Raw genomic sequence first — 19,224 nt, 5'->3', positions numbered from 1 at the left:
GTCACCTGTGCGGGGGTGTGCGCCACCTGATGGTGGAGGATTTGGTGGTGGTGAGCCCAAAAGCAAACTACTTAAAAAGAGATCGCAACGCCAGCAGCAGCACGGGCAACACGAACAGCACGAGCCACAACGAAAAAAGGTTAAGAGGCTGCAGCAGCAGCAGCAACAGCAACACGAGGGCCAAAAACAAGAAGCAGACCAAGGGAGCGGGCCTGTGACTTAGGTGACACAGCAGCAACAATGGCAGCAACAACGGCAACACAGCTAGGCCAAACAATACAGTTACATTTCACTGATTACCTTTTGGCTGTGGCCCCAGCCCGTGTGTGTATCTCTGCTTCCATCTCTGTGTGCGTGGGCAGATTTCTCTTGTTAACTACTAATCCTGGTAAAAGGCCTTGTTGTTGGCCCGCAGACAACGTGAGACAAGTCAGACGAGTGGAAAAGTCAACGCCGCCGCTTTCTCTAGTGGAAAATCTCTTAAAATGCAGGAGAGTGTGTTTGTGCGAGTGGAAGAGGTTTAATCTTGTGTGCTGTGCGCTGCCAACATATTTATACAATTTCTCATTTCATTCAGCCTGCTTTCTTCTGGCCATGTCCATTGTGCGAATGTCTTGTCTTGGGTTTCCCCAGTTGCTGCTCCTCCCTTTTGTGTCCTGTGTGTCTGGCGGCCCACCTGTGCAGCATTCAGTTGATTGTTTGGCGTCCTGGCCCAGCCACTGTTGACTGTTCCTTTATTTCTGCGTTTTGCGTCATATTTCGCCGCCTGTCATTTGCTATTTGTGTTGCTGCTGTCGCAGCTTTTGCCGCTGTTGCTGCAATGTGGCAAGCTCCAGATAAGATGCTTAGCGAATTGTTGTCGACGCCCCGGCAGCAGCGAAACTTAAGAAATCATATGAGCAGAAGCCGGAGCCGGAGACGTTTGCTGTCAGGTGCGGGTCCTGTGCAATTGCAGGAGAAGAGTCTTTTTTAATTCCCTCGTTAGTTGGGCATTTCCGTAAATTTCGAATTTTCGTCAATTTCCCGTTGGCAAAGCTTGTTCTATGCTTTAAACTCGGGAGATATGGGAGGGGAAATTCTATTTCATCTCCACCGAGCGAGAGACAAATCCATTGCATGGCCCTCGGGGATTTTAACCCCAGCAGAGGAGGCGACACGCACCTGAAGGCAAAAGCTGCGACGACAGCAGCAGCAGCAAATCAGCAATACAGGATTTCCAAATCATCTCCCCCGCCCTCACACACCCACACACTCACACACACACACTCAGAAACGGAGACATCTAGTCGCACACATGTGTGATTTCAACGGCTGAGTGATTGCATGGTATAGAAAATAAAACAAATAGGAGGGAAAACCAAGCAACAGAAATGAAAAATCCCGTAGCATACTTTGCTGCGATATCACCACCCAACTTTCCCCGCCCCTCCGACATTTATGTTGGCAATTTGGCAGTCAACCGGCAACGCTGCTGTTGCTGCTGCGTAACAGGATTCTAATATGTCATGTCGTTGGGATGTCCTTTCACCTTTGCTTCGCTCCTCCTCCATCCGGATAGCTCTGTTTCTATTTCTGCTCCGGCTGCTGGTTTTCTGTGACTATTTTCGTTGATGTCTTACTCTGGCGTCTTAGGGCTCCCCTCCAGCTTTCTGCTCCTGTGCTGTGGCGACCCTTGACTACGATGCCAGAAATGAAGATAAATGCACTGGCAAGTTCACGCGGTTACGACCGCAAAGAGCTGCCCACGGAAACCTAAGAGCCACTCAGCAATCCAAAAATCCAACCCCAAAGGTCGGCAACTGGCATTGTTTAGTGGGTTTCAAATTTGACATGTGATTGTTCTGTGTGTGTAACTGCGAGGCCCCATCTGTTGCCTCTGCGGGCCAGTTTTGTTTTGGGTAATTTTGATAAATTAATTTTTGAGCCTGGCCTCTTTTACGGCCGAAAAGGGTTGACAGCCACTCGGGGAAATGGGGCCGGCCCACGGGCCACGGCCCACAAAGAATTAGATTGAAATATAATTTCGCAACAAAAGGCAGCCAATCCCTGGTCTAATCTCCAGTGTAACATTTGCCAGCGCCCTCCGCTGCCACTCTGGCTTCATTAGATGCGCACTATTGATTAATCGTTAAATGCACAGTGAAGATGGCTTCCATTCGAGTCTCACCTCAGCGGGAGTCGCGCGTTCATGTGCGAACGCAAATTCGAGTAATCATCATAATTGGCACTCGCCGCCAAAACACCAAAACAGCCCAACGGGAAAAGGACAATGGAGCCGAGTCAAGAGCCGGTCCACTGCAGCCCATTGAATGCGCTCCACTCTGCAGCAGCCAAATAAGTAGCAGACACTTCCCAAAAAAAGTAATTAATATGAAGAGTGCCCTGCAAAAAATCGAAAACCAATCATTCGAACCCTTGTTGAATTGAATTTATCATATTTTATTAAAGAAAAGTCACTCCTATCGCAGTCATTCACTCACATATGATGATAACCTCTTAGTTAAATAGTCAAAGTAATCCCTGCCGTTTTACTCGAGCTAGTTTCTCACTGTGCACATGCAAATGCATTTCCCAAGCGCTTGTTTTCATGTGTTTGCACTCGACTGAGTGTGTGTGGGCAGGTGCTCGTTTTCCCTGCAGTGATAAGGTTACCTTGTAATTAAATTAAATTGCCGACTACAGAGAGAGCCGCATTTTACGGACGCCTCCTTCAAACCAAACAATGGCGAGTCGACCAAGAAAAACACAAAAGGAGGCAAGTGACGGACAGCAATTGTCAATTAATGGCTCACACATGAAAATTAGGCGGCAGCACGAAGTGGGATTAATTTACACCGCGTTTGACACCTGGTGGAAGTCCGGGCAGGACGAGGCGGAGGACGTGGAACTAATACAAATGTCAAGCGATTAAGCCACAGAAAGGATCAAACTGATTAGCAAAGTCTTATTCGTGATGTCTGAGGCCCGCATGTCTATAAATAACAGGCCAACGGGGATAAGGCCGTACATTTGATTTGGTGTTAATAATATGAGCCCGGCTCAGCGACACAGACCTCAATGTGTTATTTAATTTGCGCCTCCTGCTGACAGGCTGTCAATACTGCGGGGGGTTGGAAAGGCGGGGAGTGCGGAAAACCAGCTTATGGGGCCTTTTCTTTCAGCACGCTATTTGTCTAACTCTCAGGCGTGTGCAGTAAAGGATTTTGCCCAGGCAAATAACTTCGCATATGCGGTGCTATCCGCCGAATGCTATCTGCTCAATGTTTATTTTTCTATGCGCTGCCTGGCTTGTGTTTTTCTTTGCTGTTTTCCTGTTTTCCCATTTTATTTTCACGTTTACTTTGCCGCCCGCCCGACCGCTCATCGCTCTTCGTCGCCGGCGCCATCGAAAGCAAAAGCAAAAGTAAGCTAATCTTATTGTTTTCACAACAGCGCCGAGGAGCAGGAGCATCGCGAATGTGGCTGTGCCTTCTGCTCCTGATCCTTTGAGTTATGCGGATGCGAATGTTTGCTTATACTTGTGCCACGCTAAAGCTTTTTGCCATTTTGATTGGCGACGTGTTGAAAATGGATTTAAATTACATTGTTTCGCAGTACGTGAGATCCGAGTGGAGTGGGGGAGCAAATGGGGGCTGAGCGCGGCAGGATAACAACTGCGGAACTGTCGACAACCCGGAGAAGCCAGAAACCCCAAAAAACCGACAACTGACAACTGACAACTTTATGTATGCACTGACTTTTCCAGCGGCTGTGTCAATATTTTCATTGTATTGATTAGTTTTGCATTACGGCTGCCCGAAAGTGGCTTTCCCCTTTACCCACTTTGTTTTCGCAGGCGTATTTACTTTTGTTTTTTGGCCAGCGGATTTTGCTACTTTGCGTAACTCGTATTTATTTAAGCCGCTCGGTTTTATAGTCCTATTTGTGGAATATTTTTGCCGAAGGCTTTTAACACACTTGACGTGGTTGCTATTTTTGTTTGCCCTTTGCATAAATAAGACAAATATGGTTTCTTGGCACTGAAACCGCTGCGCCCCCTCCTTGGACTTTGAGCAACTTCTCTCCTTTGGCTTGACCGTAAAAACCACGCAGCAGATAAACGACCCACGGCAAAGTAATACATAATCCCGAGCTCAGCTTTAAAACTTAACTACACAAGTTCATAACTTGTAGTGGTAGTTGCCCAAAAAAGTTTCCATCTTCCAGTTGCAAAGGCACCAAAAAAGGCAGCTCCTCCTGGCCAATGGAAGGGGGATCGGGGCTCCGGCGGAGATTGTGGCCAAGCATCTGTAGCTGCTTTACTTTCCAACTTGGCCCGAACACTTAAGCCCTCGCTTCAGCCGGCTCTTGAAAAGGGGCGACGACACTTGAGTCCTCCTGCTGCTCGAAAGGACTAGCCATGCAGTTTAAAGTGTGCCTGTCACGGAAGGGGAATCCAAGGTACTCAGTGTGACATTGCAATGAAAATAAACTTCCTGCCCGCAAGAAAAAGGAGCACACACGAAAGCGCTATGAAACAAAAATATTTATGCAAAACCTTAAGTGAAAGCAACGTCAATATTTTTTGGCGCCTTTAGAGCTGCGGTTCCAGCCCTGAGCTTTCGCCTTTTGTCCGCCATTTTCCGGGTTTATTTCTTATGCAAAAACCGCATCAAAATCATAAAACAATTGCCGAGTTCTTTTCCGCTTGTTGAATATTGCAAAACTTTGCTGAGAACTCCTTTTAGCGAGCTGCGAAGTACCAGATTCTCGCTATACTTTTTGTTTGTTCCATGTGGTGACTTTGCCTGACGTACCGAAATCGCAATATGGCCGCCATGGTCTTCTCAGGAATCCTTGAGTATCCACAAGCTTAGAGGCGAAATCTCCGTTAAAGTTTCCCTATTATGGTTTTCACATCGCATGAGTTAAATGGCCGAGTAGTGGGGACACGTGTGTCTTTTGTCCAGATTTTCCCACTGACACGCATCGATCGATAAATGTGCTTATCAGCAAGTAGTCGATACATTTCGCTTATCAAAGCATTTTGGCTTATCAAATGTGGCATTATGCAGGGGGGAGGGAAGAGCAACCAACCCATCGATATTAAATTATAACAATGTGGTGGGGCTGTTCCGTATGATGGGTGGGCTGGTTGTTTGCATATCTAATCAGCCCACAACAACAGTCGGGGAGGGGAACGCACAATTGACTCATTAACAGGCAAAACCGCGACAAGCAAAGTCCAATACAAACACAGCCGCACACACACAACGATTTGTTATGTTTAATGATGTTGCTGGTTGTGGTCCCTAAACTTTCCTCATCCCCTTCCCAGCGCCCGCCCTGTGTCCTGCAGGATAATTAGAATGGCTTAGCCTAATATGCGTGCAAGTGCTCCCAAAATTTGGTTTGGCTTAGAGCCTCCAACTGTGAATGCCCATTATTATGGGCCTTATATGCACTCGGGGAAATTACCAGCCAAAAGATACTTACATAATTGAATAGAAAAGCAATTATTTTAATGTATTTTTGTATTTTATTTTCAAACTAAATGTTAGAATCCTCTTTTATTTGTAATCTACATGGTCTGTAATCTCTGCTCTAAACTGACATTAAAGTCGGGAATTAAACCTTCCGCTTAGTGAAGATTCCAATAAATCCCAGACCAGCTCGCAAGTTGGTTACTCAAGTGTCAGTGCAAACTTATGCACAATTATGAAAGTGCTTAAACGCCTGCCAATAGCCCACTTGACAGCTAGTTAATGCTAACCAACTTTGGTGTTTAAACAAACCCAGCAGAGGAAGCCGGATAGCGTGAGTAATAGATGGGCAAACGCTTCTCAACAATTACATTACAATTTTTACACAATCAACGTCATCGTCATCATAATAATCAGGCAAAGTGAAGTATCAAATTACTGGCAGCGGAAAGGAAACCCAGCGACAGCCACTGATGGCATCCCACAGGCATCTGGAGCCAGCATGGCAATCGAAGACGAAGCCGCCGCATCATCATGGGCCACTGTGCTACTCATGCCACTCGGCACATCCCACATACGCCCTGTCTAGCCACGCAGCTCGGCACTCGGCAATTCTAATCAATTTTTATTATTTTTACAAACTTTGGCTTCGAGCGGAGGGTCGAAGACGGAGCTCACGTCGGCCGGGTCTTTGTTTCCGATGGGAAGGAATTTATCTAGGCAAAGGCAGAAACAAATAGCACGCCTGGGGAGGATTGCCGTGAAGTTTTCCCATCCTAGTCCTCCCCCGGTCTCTCCTGTTGCTGACAAACGCACAAAAAGCGCGTCGCAAATGGGCAGGATAAGAGGAAATCGGGGGCAGGTGGTTCGGTGTCGGTGGCGGTGGCGGTGTGCGCTCGAATGTGTTTACGTTATGATTTTCGAAATCAAAATTCAGCACGAATAGGAATAAATTTACTTCCGAATGTCATTAAATTGTTTTCCGATAGAACGTGTATATTTCACGCAAGAAGTTTTTGTTGCTCACTAAGAACCGTATCTGGCATCCGCCCAGCATCCTCGTCACCGGCAGACGCCGCTGCCTACCACCTCCCGTTTTCCTTTTATTATTACGATACTTGATATTATTGATTCTGATTGAGATTTATGTTGGCGAAGACGATTCCCAAACAGCACAGGAGACCGCTGAGTTTTTGACTGGCTGACTGCCGTGCAAACGTTTAGCATATTCGTGCACTCAAAAAAGGATTTGAATTAATGGTTTTATTTTTAAGTTCCTCGTATATAAAATGTTGTCAACAAAATAAGCATTGCGAATCATAATACTTATTTAAGCGAATTTCTGGCAGTATACGAAATTATAGATACTATTATTAGCCCAAAACTCTAGCAACATTTCTCTGAGTGAAAATGTCTTCTAGCCTTAAAAAAACTTGCCAAGCTGCATAAATTTTGTGCACTGCCAGTTGCTTTGATTAATGCGCAAAAGTTTTCGCCTTTAACTAATAAAAGTTTCCGGCGCGCTTCCCCCAGTAAATTGGCCCAACATCTTTATCATGTTTCCTCCTCCTCTGCTTCCAGAACTCGGTTGTCCAGAGCGACTACCGCATCCAGTCCCCGGCGGGCGGATCGCCCCTGCCCCTCTGCGCCGCCGCCAACGCGACCAGCAACAATGCCAACAGCTCCGGCGACAGCAACAGCAGTGCCGTGGGCATCTTGCAGAACAACACGAGCGCAGTGAACGCGGCCGGAAACAACACGAATTCGGCCGGAGGACCCAACACGGTGCTCCGTGTGATCGTGGAGTCGCTGATGTACCCCGTCTCGCTGGACATTCTGCACCAGATTTTCCAGCGCTACGGCAAGGTGCTGAAGATCGTCACCTTCACGAAGAACAATTCATTCCAGGTGAGTTTCAGCTTGTGAGTGAGGTATTTAATTTTCCTAATGGGTAAACCCCTTGCGTTTCAGGCGCTGATCCAATATCCGGACGCCAACTCCGCCCAGCACGCCAAGTCGCTCCTGGACGGCCAGAACATATACAACGGCTGCTGCACGCTGCGCATTGACAACAGCAAACTGACGGCGCTGAATGTGAAGTACAACAACGACAAGTCTCGGGACTTCACGAACCCCGCGCTGCCGCCAGGTGAACCGGGGGTGGACCTCATGCCCACCGCCGGAGGACTGATGAACACCAACGATCTGCTACTGATCGCCGCCCGGCAGCGGCCTTCTCTCACAGGTGATAAAATAGGTAACACGGACGGAACATTTTCCCGATTTTTCCTTTATGTTTTTCCTACGCTTCTTGTTGCTAACCACACAAACGCCAGACAATTTCAAACGTGTCCACCAGTGAAACCAATTTTTCAGTTTTCCAAGAGATGTTTTACAGATCAATATTAAATTGTATATATTTCAATCTTTTAAATTGATTTTGTTACCTTGAAGTATTATTATTGCGTTTATGTTATCAAAAGCTTATTTCTTTGCCAAGATATTTTTGTGTAGCTTTACCAGTTTCTAAAAATCTAATAAACCAAATTAAATTGTTGGGCACTTGGCTTGAGTGTCTTTGATCTTCCTTTTAATATTGAGAACTCGGTTTTTGCATCACTGGAAATAACACACTTATACAAGAGAGTATTTGCTACGCTATGCCTTGTTTTTTGCCTTTACACCTGCTATCGATTCAAATAGAGCTTAAGTGGCATGCAACTAATCGGAATCTCTCGGCATTGACAGATTGCTAACGCTTGTTCAATTTCCTTTCAGTCAACGGCCTGGGCGCCCCGGGAGTCCTGCCGCCCTTCGCCCTGGGCCTGGGCACTCCGCTGACCGGCGGGTACAGCAACGCCCTGCCCAACTTGGCCGCCTTCTCGCTGGCCAACAGCGGCGCCCTGCAGACAGCCGCTCCCGCTATGCGCGGATACTCGAATGTTCTGCTCGTCTCGAATTTAAATGAGGAGGTAAGTGCGCTACGATATTGTAAGGTTCTCTATAAGCTAGTGAGGCCTCACGTCCATGGTTGGATGTTTGAAAAAGGAACCAACTTTAGCCCTGGTTATACCATATAAATTTGCCATTATAAACATATGGTCTTTTAGGATGTGAATAAAGCGGCAAGAAATAATAAAACATCGCTATATTAATAAATTCCATCAACCATTTATTACCTTCTTATATTCAAGGTGTAAAATTAGTTTGCATTCCGTGTACGCCCACATTTTTCCATGTTGCAAATTTTGTTCACACTTTTTTCGACCATTTATGAAAAGCGCTTTGATTTCTCGCCTCACACAAAGAATTTCATTTTTTAATAACCATGTATTTGTACTCGTATTTGTGTAGTGCATCTGTTGACAGGCCTGGGACCTGAGAATCCCTTCCCTCCCTTTCCCCTTCCCTTTCCCTCTACCTCTCTATCTCTTTCTCTGCGTCCCAGCCTGAAACTGAAACACAGTCTCCAGATCCATCACGTTCTATGATTTAATTTGTTTATTTCCTGTTTAACGTTTACTTTGTTGTTTATTATTTGTAATACATCTGAAACGAAACTCTCGCTAACTGACGACAAACTCTATTTTCTCTTTTTCTCTGTAGATGGTCACGCCTGATGCTCTCTTTACCCTCTTTGGTACGTCTGCACAAACGATTACTCTATTAATTGCCAGTTCTTCCGATTTTATTTGTTTGTTGTCCGGGCCAAGCTAGGGGATGACCATGGTGGGAGAGATGCAGTATGCACTCCTCTGCGGACACATCTTATTCGTAGTTGATATCTGTCTCTATCGCTATCCGACTCCTGTTCTATCTCTCCCCCGAAGTAAAAGCAAATACCTATTGTCCCGTCTAGCTTTGCCCGGTCACAACGTGTCCCACATAAATTTACACTCCTTGAACAATTTATAAGTAGTTTACTTGATTATTCATTGAATTTACACTGTACGAATCGAGCGAGGCCAACGCTTTATCCTTTGCTCCGTGTAGCTGCTCTCCGTGTTCTCCTTTTATCCTCGCTTCCGGTTGGCATTTACGCCATTTACGTGCAATCAGCAAAAGTGCCGTGAATTATTTATACCCCAGTATGTGAGGGCGCCAGGGGAACGGGGTGGGTTAACAAAGCAATAGCTGACAAAAATGCGGCACAAACTGTTTAAAATATTGAAAAGCCTTAAAAAGGTGGGGGGGCATCTAGAAATTTGGGTATGCAACGGGCGCCTGGCAGTTTCCACATAAAATGCATCGCCATGTGGGAAATATAAAATAGAACCATCAAGCCGGGGTAGTAAAAGTCCTGGACCTCGTGCTGGAAATCCATTCCTAGCTCAAAGCGATCATATTCCAGCTAAGGCAAAAGCCAATAGTCCCTGCGAGGAAAGTAAATAAATTTAGAGCAACAGCAACCCGATCGGGCTATAAAACCCATTTAAATGGAGAGATGGTGCTCTGCACTTTTTCCGTGTGCCAGTGGCAGTATTTATTGTATTGCCAAATGGAATAAACCGGCTAAAGCCGGCAACAAATGGCTTTCTAATAGCTTTTTGCCAGCAGCAGCAGGGACAAATCCATCAGGCAGCTCGGAATGGGAATGGAAAGCGCTCCTTGGCTATCCAGTCTTGTCCTTCTGCCATTTATCCTGTCATAAGTTCTGCTTACAAATTGTAAAACAATGAAAATGAGAATACACTCGACGTCCTGCATACTCGTGCACACCACATGCATACATATATTAAAAACACAGCAGCGGCAACTGGCAACAAGTGAACCACACTCGGCCGGGGCGGTGGTGCAGTGGCAGCACCAGCACTTGTGCATCCTGTTGCTCCTCCGTTGTCTTCGTGTGCGTTGGTGTGTGTGTGAAATTACATGAATTAAGTGTGCTCGTGGCTGGGCTCCATTGTTGAGGCGCAGGACCCAGGGCCAGAGGGTGAGAGAGCGAGCGCCCCTGAGCTGAGAGCTAAAATGCATGCACAAAACACATGCTTTAACATGTGCTCATCCTGCCACACACACAGGCCCACACACAACTCCGGCACCCACTAACACACTCGCAGCACAAAAGATTGAGTGCGGAAGTGCATAGCTATAAAAATGTCCATTTATTTAGTTATCATTGCGCTTGTTGCTGTCGCCCATTGTTGCTCTTGCTGCCTTTCTTCAGTGTGTGTGCACGGGGAGAAAATGGGTACTGAGTCCTGCTCAAAAAACCCAAATGGCAGAGCCACGGCCTTAAGCCACGAGCAGCTTGAAATAGTAATTTATAGAAATTTTATCCCAAACTCTATATTCATTTAATGAAGAATCATTTATTTTAAATAAATTGCAAAAAATAACTGTGCCACAAAAATACTCTTGGCTAGTGGATTAAATTAAATATTCAAATACTCAAATAATATCAAAATTGGGCAAATTATTCAAAGCTTTTAAATTAATTTTCTAGAAGCGTCATCGCACTACGAAATTTCTTATTTTTCTCGGTGCGTGTGTGTGGTTTTTGCCTCCTGCTCCCAGGTCTCTGTATATATATATACCTTTTATACCGCACACAGCCATGATCATTGTGTAGTTTTTGCTGGCTCTTACAATTGAAATAAAATTTACTTGTGACTTTTCGTAGCTCGTTGGCTCGGTTAGCCGGTCGGTTGGTTGGTTGGTTTCTCGAATGGAAAGGGGATTGTCTCCTGTCTCCTTGCTGGTTTTTCGTCGTCTGTCGTCTGTTTGCCAAATGAATTTAACTAACTTTGTAAAGTTAATGGGGTTTGCTGTTTGAATTGCTCGCCCAACTTCCCCCCGCCCGTGTGTGTGTTTTATTATTTTATGGGATTCCCAGTTGACTTTTCACTTGCGCTGCATTTCTCCATTTGGCTTGCTCCATTATGTACTTGATTTAATTACCAAAACACATCGATTGAGCAAGTTTTTGTCCGGTTGTACGAGCATTCTGCCAAGTGTGGCGCATAATTGCAGCATAATGGATTTTGTTGCCACAATACCGCCCGACCTCCGCCCTGCTCTCCCTGCCCCGCCTGCCGCAGGCTATCCAATCTCTGGTGAATTTTTTGCCAGTGTGTGCTCGTATGGCCGACAACAACAAGAGTCTGTTTCTCCCTTTTGTCTCTGGTGACACAAAACGGTTTGTTTGCGGCCACACACACAGGCTTCCCCTTTGTTTGCATGCAAATGCATTTAATTTGAGTTTAAATACCCAAATATAAACTTCTGCCAAACAGACGCAACCACATGGAGAGTGCCGGGCAGCAGGGAGTTAAGCCGCTTGCTAGCCCGGAACTTAACCCTTGTGTGCTGCTGCTGCTGCTGCCTTTGATTTATATTTACAAATTGCATCCATTCTGTCAGCAGTTCGGGGCTTATCGCTCAAAGTAAACAGAAATGTTTCCAAACGTATTAATTGCTTAAAAATTGTTTCTGTTCAGTGCAGTTGTTGTTCTTGTTACCGGATTTGTGCAGCGTAAACCACAGGGCACCACCACAGAGCCTCCACCTCCAGGGCAACTTTGAGCCACTGAGCCGGGAAAATCCGATCAGCAGACCGCTTAGTAAAGTGCTGCTGCAGCTAAAGTTACAACCACCGCCCCTGCCCCTGCTCCTCTTCTTCCTCCTGCTCCTGATCCTGCGCCAGTTGGCAGCTGCCTGCACTGCTAATAAAGCTTAGATTGCTGATTAAACGCTCCGAAGGGCTCAGCCCAGGGCGAAGCAGAAAAGTTGGATACCCATACGCCCCGTTGCACAGCCGAGATGGAGAGATGTCGATAAGTCGAACGTTAAGCGTATTATTATTGGGGTGCCAATAGATTTAGATAAACTCGCTTCCCAAGGAGCCAGAGCCAGAGCCAGGCAAGCAGCCAGCGTGTAATTGACGGCCAGAGTCTCGACGGGCAATCAGCCAAATGGCAGGCTAAAATTTTATGTAATAACCTTTGAATTTCCAAGTAGCTCTAAGCAGACAGCGGACAGACAGAAGCACCGCCAATGACACTTAAAGGAGCTAGAAGCTGCAAAGGAGGCAAACAAATGCACTCCGGCGAAAACTCTTTAGTCTGGAGGAGGGTTTGCTTACAATTTTAGGAATTATCTAACAGCATTACGTAACGCACTTCGTATCCTAACTTTTCAGATCAAAAGCCTTTCAGATAAATATCATTGTCGTTCATAAGCTTAAAATAGGTATTCCCTTTAAAGTTTTACAAATATTTTAATGAGAATGTCACGAACCTCCCATGATTTTGGATCAGTGTAGCAGGCAACTGGCAAGCGAGTGGCAAACGTCAACCGGCAAATGGCAAACGGCTGCTTTTGTTATGTTAATGGCAACACGCAAGGACACGTAACAACGATTTCCACATGAGGTGGGGCCAAAGGCGCTGCGGGCCACGTTGGGAGGCGAGTTTAGCACTTCAAAGGGTCAGGGGGAGGGTCGGGGGGCAGGGCGAGTGTGCGGTTCGCTGCCGCCGCTCACCTGAGAGCTGTTTGCATACCAAATAATAAAAGTGGCGAGCTCAACTTCGGAGCCGGGGACAAACAACGCACTTCAAACGCGGGGATTGATCTAGTCGAAAAACAGCAACAAACGTCGCAACAAAAAGGCCAAAAGCCCGGAAAAGTTGGGCCAAAACCCTTTCGGGTGCCAGCCAGTCAGACATTTTATTAGTTTTGACAGCGCTTTGTTCGCTCTGCCTGCGACTAGGCGAAGACCCAATTGAAAGGGCCCAGAGGCTCTCTAGGGCATGCTCTTTAGACACTTGACACATGCCGCTTAGGCTGTCAAGCATTCAATACCCATTCCAGGCCCCACTCGGCCGGAAACCACCCTGCAGGGCCACCAACCCAGCGACCCACCAACCGACCAACCCACATTCGATAGCCCATTTTCGGGGGCTGGGATTGAGTTGCCTTTGCATAACAATAAAAGAAAACTTAATCAGTCTGCAAATCGTCTGGGAAACAAGCCCCAACACCCGAATACTCGCACATATGCCGTGTAATCCGCTTATGTAATTGTAATGGCGTGATAAAAATTTATATCATTGCCGAAAATATTGTCGAAACGTGTTTAATTGAATTTTTATGCGTTTAGAGATCCGGCGTATTGCCGCGTGATTTCCCCTCTTTGTGTGCGAGTTGATTGTTGTTGCTACGTATACGCGGAATAATTTCATAAAATTTTATGCGCTACATGTTGTGGCAGAAATGCAATTTGATAAAGTGCCCGAAAAATTAAATCCAATGTGCAAATAATTTCAATGAATTTTTCATAATCGCAACAAATCGCTTTAGCAGCCAAACGCAATGTGACAGGCGTTCGAGGGAATGTGATTAAATGGAAGCCATCGATTTGAATTCGAATTTGCATTTCCGTTTGGCTTTTGACACCGGCGATAATGGAGATGGAAAGCAGGGGAGCTTAGAAGGCGGTTTGAACTTTATAGACTCCCAGGCTAATATGCCACCGCCATCCGCATAATTCTTCATCTAGAATACGCTCAAACACACGACTAATGGGCCGCCAGGGAATCGGCTCCGCTGTCTGCATACGTTAGTGTCGCGAAACCGCAAAAAAGCGAAAAAACTTTCGGAGGAACATTCAGGCGATAATAAATTATTATCAAGTCTGTCGGTCGGTCGGAGCTGGGAATACGAATAAAGATTGAGGCTGCTGGGCTGGGCGCACTTTGCATGGCAGCTGCTGTTCATACGCCCCGTTGCACGCCGAGTTATGCTGGTGACTGGAGGAGGGCGGCATGCCTGGCATTCAATATGCTCCACTGCCAATACTTTCAGATGTGGATGTGGATGTCGATGTCGATGTCTGCGCTGCTTCTGCTTCTGCTGTTGCTGCTGCTGCTGCTGCTGGCCTCGCTTGCAATTGTTGCCCCGAATTCCTGGCAAAAACGAAACGAAATTGCTCGGTGTTTGGCATAAGTCAAGTCCGCCGGATAACTGGGAACCAAGGCAGTCAGTCAGTCAGGTAGCCAGTCGTCTGTATAAAATGGATTTACTGCCAACTGTTGAACTGTGTGCTCTGTACTGCGAACTCCTCCTCGGTCTCCACTATTTACTACCTGCATTTCCATTGCTACTTTTGTAACTTGTTAGCGCAGCGCTCGCTTCGCTACGCTCCGAGTAGCTGGCATGGCCCTCACTTTTATAGCCGGCATTGCTTCCTAAGTTCTTGCACTGCGAGAAAGTCGAGATGCGTATCAAAACCCCTAAGTATATTGCCCGCAACACATTTTCAAGCTAAATAAAATGAATACTGCTGAATCCACAAAATTATTTGGATTGGATTGGAAATATCCTTACCAAAGTACTAGGATATTTCCTAGAGTGCATCTTCCCGCTTTTTGCAGGTGTGTGTGACTAAAAGTAGTTGAAAATTTACTTTGCGCATTATTCGATTTGTTGTCTTGGGCAGGGCTGCACTTTACATTGTTTGCTTTGGGGTCGCCTTTGCCATTGGCATTGCCATTGCCCTTTGGCCACCAACTCGACCGGCAACTATTTTTTATGCTTGATGGCAATTTGCGCCCTGCTTCAAATTTGCGCTGATTGGCTGCACACGGGGTGGAGACCGGCGGGCGGACTAGAATAAGTCACCCGGGCCAATGGACCGACCCTCGGCCAGCTGTCAAAGCAAAGTCCCCGGACCAGGGAAGAAAGACAGCGGCTTCCTTAAAGTCATCTGCCAGTCTTAATGCAGTCCTGCAGCTGCGGCGGAGTCTGCCTTATATTGCATAGTTTGCGGCGTAAGTAAAGCCATAAAATACAATTCAATAACGCGTCCGCCACCGCCGCCGAAAAGTTGCACACCAGCGCACCTTGTCTGACAGCTGTAAAATCCGTGGCCTTAAAACGGAATGCGGCCAAGGAAGCCGGGCCTTCTGGGCCAGCCAACCGACGGAGGAGCTGCAGCCGTGGTTCGAATTGAAGCTCGTAAAAAATAGCAGGGGAAACTTATTGAGCCAGTTATGAGTTTCGTACATGATACTAACGGCGTGGCCCGCGGCAATAATGCGAGTGCTTGGGTTGCGGGCAGAGAGAGCAGGTGGGCAGGAGAACTATCCTTCCAAAGGATATCTCGTGTACATGTTATGGCTTTTTGGTGGGGTGTAAAACTTTTTCCGCGGCCGCCATAAACCGCTTGGAGCTGTCCAAAAATTCAAGCAGCAGCCGAGGGGAAGAAAAGCTCACTACTTTGTGCAGGACCAGGCTTAAGGAAGTCACGCAAATAAGGTGTCCAAGACCACTTACTCTTGGAATCAACAATATTCTTTCTAAATTAGTGACACCAATATAAGTATTTTAAAGCCACAAAACCTCTTTAAAACATGAATCTTTTTTTTCCAAAAATAAAATATCGAATAGTTATATGATGTTATTTTAAAATCCACTAAAAGTAAATTAAGTTGTTTGTTTTTCTAAGTGTATTTTTCATACTCGTGAAATGGTCACTAGTTTCCCGAGCAGCAGCTACAAAGTGCTTTAGTTTTAGTTGGCCCGCTCAGCATTCCTGCCGCGACACTCGTATAACTTTACTGGCAGCACGATGAAATTCGAGCCGACGCTTGTGTACCCAGTAGTCTCTACCATATACTCATAATCCTCCACCTTTACCATCCCCAGGTGTATACGGCGATGTGCAACGTGTAAAGATTCTGTACAACAAGAAGGACTCGGCACTCATTCAGATGGCGGAGCCCCAGCAAGCTTATTTGGGTAAGTCAAGCAGACGCACTTTCACCCCACTAACCCACGAACACACCCCCACCTAGTACATACCAACATCCACCCCGAAACACAACGAAATGAAAGTAATGAAAAATCTGAGTCTCGATCCGTAAGCTGAGGGCCGGGGCGAAAAAAGAGCAACTGCAATTTGCAGCTTGTTTAAAATGAAAATTCCGGCAACATGAAATTCCAAACGGCGCATTCCTTTGGCAACCGTAACCGTTGCTGCTGTTGGTGATGGTGTTGGTTGTGCAGCTGCAAATGCAGCAAACAAAATGTATTAATAATAAAAATTGTTAAAGCGAGAGGGACGGCAACAGGGCCAAGAGCGCGAGATGGCTGGCCGTGCGCATAAATGGAATTTTATAAGCGCTTTATTACCAGCCCGCCTGGACAGCAGCAACACCTGGTCGAGATCCAGTTCCGCCCTCCCCCTCCCCCATCCCCCGCCGCCCGGCTACAAAGGCTCCTCCTGCTCGCCGGGACATGCCAATCATTTTATTGCATTTATTTGTGTGCACTTTGCCATTGTCAGGCAGTGCGCCTTGCCGCCGGCCAAGGACTCCCCATCCCCCATCCCCATCCAATCCAATCCGACCCCCTGCACGCATTAAACGAAATGAAAATTGTCGCGCATTGCGACGCGTTAAGAGCAACCAACCGACGTGCCAAATTCCACTTTATTACAAAAACAGGAGCGGCGGCAGTGGCAAGGCGATCGAAGCGTTGACAGCGCTGACAGCGACACCTTTTTCAATTTCGATTTGGTTTTATTCCATTTAACACGCCAACTATCCAGCGAGCATTTCCCAGTCCACCGCCCTGGTCTCCTCCGGTCAGCACTCATTGTTCCCGCTCAGCGGTGCGTCCGCCGCTGTCTTTCATTTGTGTTATTTATTCATTGGAAAAATAACTCAAAAGCTGTCAAAGTGCTGCGGCCCTGCAGGGAGGCGCTTAATTGAAAACGACAGCGGTGCGAAAACTCCCGCTCGGTGTCCTTGCCTTTGAGCTCGTAAGGAAACTGCAGTGGGTGCTGTGCACATGCAAATTTATCCACATTTTAAGCCCGGCTCAAAGGGCTTTGTGAGTAAAATTGCTGGCTCATGCGGCTCAGGTACAAATTCATATATTGTGCGGTCTTTGCAGAGCTTTCTATAGACAAGATTGCCTTTGTTTCACCACGCCCATATTTATTTCGGACCGATTCCGAATTACTTCCCGCACAAGAAGCATATTTTATTAGCTGCTTATTTCCGTTGAGAGAGGATGGAGATGAAATTCAGGTTGAATGCCATCAGGGCGTTAATCGTTCGCACATGTAATTTATCAATTATATTTTTCGTCACGATTCTGTGTCACTCGCACAGGCAGCGACTGCTGCCGCTGCTGTTGTTAATAAAGTTTAAATAAATTTAATCTGTCCAATAAATGCAAAGTGCGATCGCTGCGGAAATTGCCAGCAAATTGCGAGCCTGGAAAAGCGTAAGCTACTGCATAATGAATGCCATCAACTGTTTATTGATTTAAATAAAAAGAAAATAAGTGCATGGCAGGCCGGTCCAGACACACAGGTGCGCAAATACGTAATGTCCCGAGGGTATCCGCCAACCCGCAGACCAAACATCCGCAGTCGCATCCGCACATCCGCCGCTCGACCGCGAACTATTTTCGCCAGCTTGTCACCAACTGCGGGGCCCGCTTGCCCTTCGGCAAAAATATGCTTTGTGCTGTACTCAATTAATTTTTTAATTATAATTATGTAAACACACACATTCGCAGAATTCGGTGCCCGCGTGCGGTGCGCCTTGCATTCTTCAGCTCGCAGCTCAATAGCATTCCTGCTTTGAGATTTTCCTACTTAATTAATTGGGTTAAGCCAGCGGACAGGTGCGAAGGGGGAGGAGGAGGAGGAGAGCTAATCAGCAGGAACTCTTGAAAATGCATGGCTTAATTTCGGGCAATTTTCCCTTGTGCGCTTTTGCCGGCAGCAGGAGCATCAGCATTTGTCCGAATTCGTTTCGGTGGCGTATACGTAATGTTGTGTTAATTGAAATCGTCCAAAAATTGACAGCATTTCGAGGACCACAAATGGCCTCCGCCGGCTGCAGTTGATAAAACTATTGTGCAGATTTTACGCAAATGAACCGACGAAACCAAAGCCAGTCAACTGTTTGGCCAAACAAGCAAATTATTGTGCCAAACTAGGAAGTCGACGTCCCTTCCGCTCCCACACCCCACCCCAACCCACCCCACTCCGTTCTATTCCATTCCCCCAGTCAAACACAGAAATGCGAACCGACGGCCCCGGGGCATGTGAAAATATTAATGGGCATGCGGCAGCATATAGACTACTAATGTGCCGCAAGGGCTGCCAAATGGCAAACACTTCCGCTGCTGGCTTTTCCCTATGTTTCAACCCATCTACACTATGAAAAACAGGCTCATTTATTTTGTGCCTAGGAAAAATATTTTCGGTGAACAAAGGGCATGGAAAACTGTATGCTTAAAAGAATGCTATACCGGGATTAGTTCGAAACGATATCTCTGACACTATACGAGAATCCACACTTTTTCCGAGTGTACACACCTACCTGGACAGCAGGTAACAAGAACAAGTCTGGAATGGAAGCCGAGTTCGGGCGGGAGTGCGCACTTATGCACTCATAAAATATTAACAAATTCATTCGTTCTTTGCCCAAAACTCTCGCCAACAAACAAAGACGATTACCGAACAAGGAGCATAAGGAACAGGAGCAGGAGGCTGGAGGCAGGAGGCAGCAGCTGCCCGGGGTCACCCAACTCACCCCATGCATACGAAAGTGTCTCGTAAGGTGGTGTGCGTTATGGCGAGGACCTCACACAAAATACGGCTACAATTGCACACTCAGCATACGAATTACAGCGTAAAGGCGCAAAAAACTTTTGCAAGTGAAGTCAACGGGAAACGGGGCGACATTGCGGGCAGGAGGCGATGGGAATCAAAATGGAACGGACACCGAACCACTCGACA

The 19,224-nt window shown here is 46.6% G+C and overlaps 1 protein-coding gene across 9 annotated transcripts in view; it reads left to right on the top strand.

Moving 5' to 3' along the window:
• LOC119560289 (polypyrimidine tract-binding protein 1) overlaps window positions 1-19,224 on the top strand; it is a 146,952-nt gene that overhangs the window by 119,988 nt on the left and 7,740 nt on the right. For 7 of the 9 annotated variants that reach the window (XM_037873682.1, XM_037873706.1, XM_037873691.1 and 4 more), the window contains 5 exons: window positions 7,044-7,370; window positions 7,434-7,719; window positions 8,241-8,434; window positions 9,069-9,102; window positions 16,110-16,202. In XM_037873682.1, coding sequence (XP_037729610.1) covers window positions 7,044-7,370; window positions 7,434-7,719; window positions 8,241-8,434; window positions 9,069-9,102; window positions 16,110-16,202 — 934 coding nt within the window. The remainder of the gene's footprint in view (window positions 1-7,043; window positions 7,371-7,433; window positions 7,720-8,240; window positions 8,435-9,068; window positions 9,103-16,109; window positions 16,203-19,224) is intronic. The other 2 variants (XM_037873698.1, XR_005221017.1) reach the window with 2 other exon arrangements.

This window comes from Drosophila subpulchrella, chromosome 3R, assembly GCF_014743375.2.
Source record: "Drosophila subpulchrella strain 33 F10 #4 breed RU33 chromosome 3R, RU_Dsub_v1.1 Primary Assembly, whole genome shotgun sequence".
In the NCBI taxonomy this organism is placed as follows: Eukaryota; Metazoa; Arthropoda; class Insecta; order Diptera; family Drosophilidae; genus Drosophila; species Drosophila subpulchrella.
This window is presented reverse-complemented; position numbering and strand designations above follow the sequence as displayed.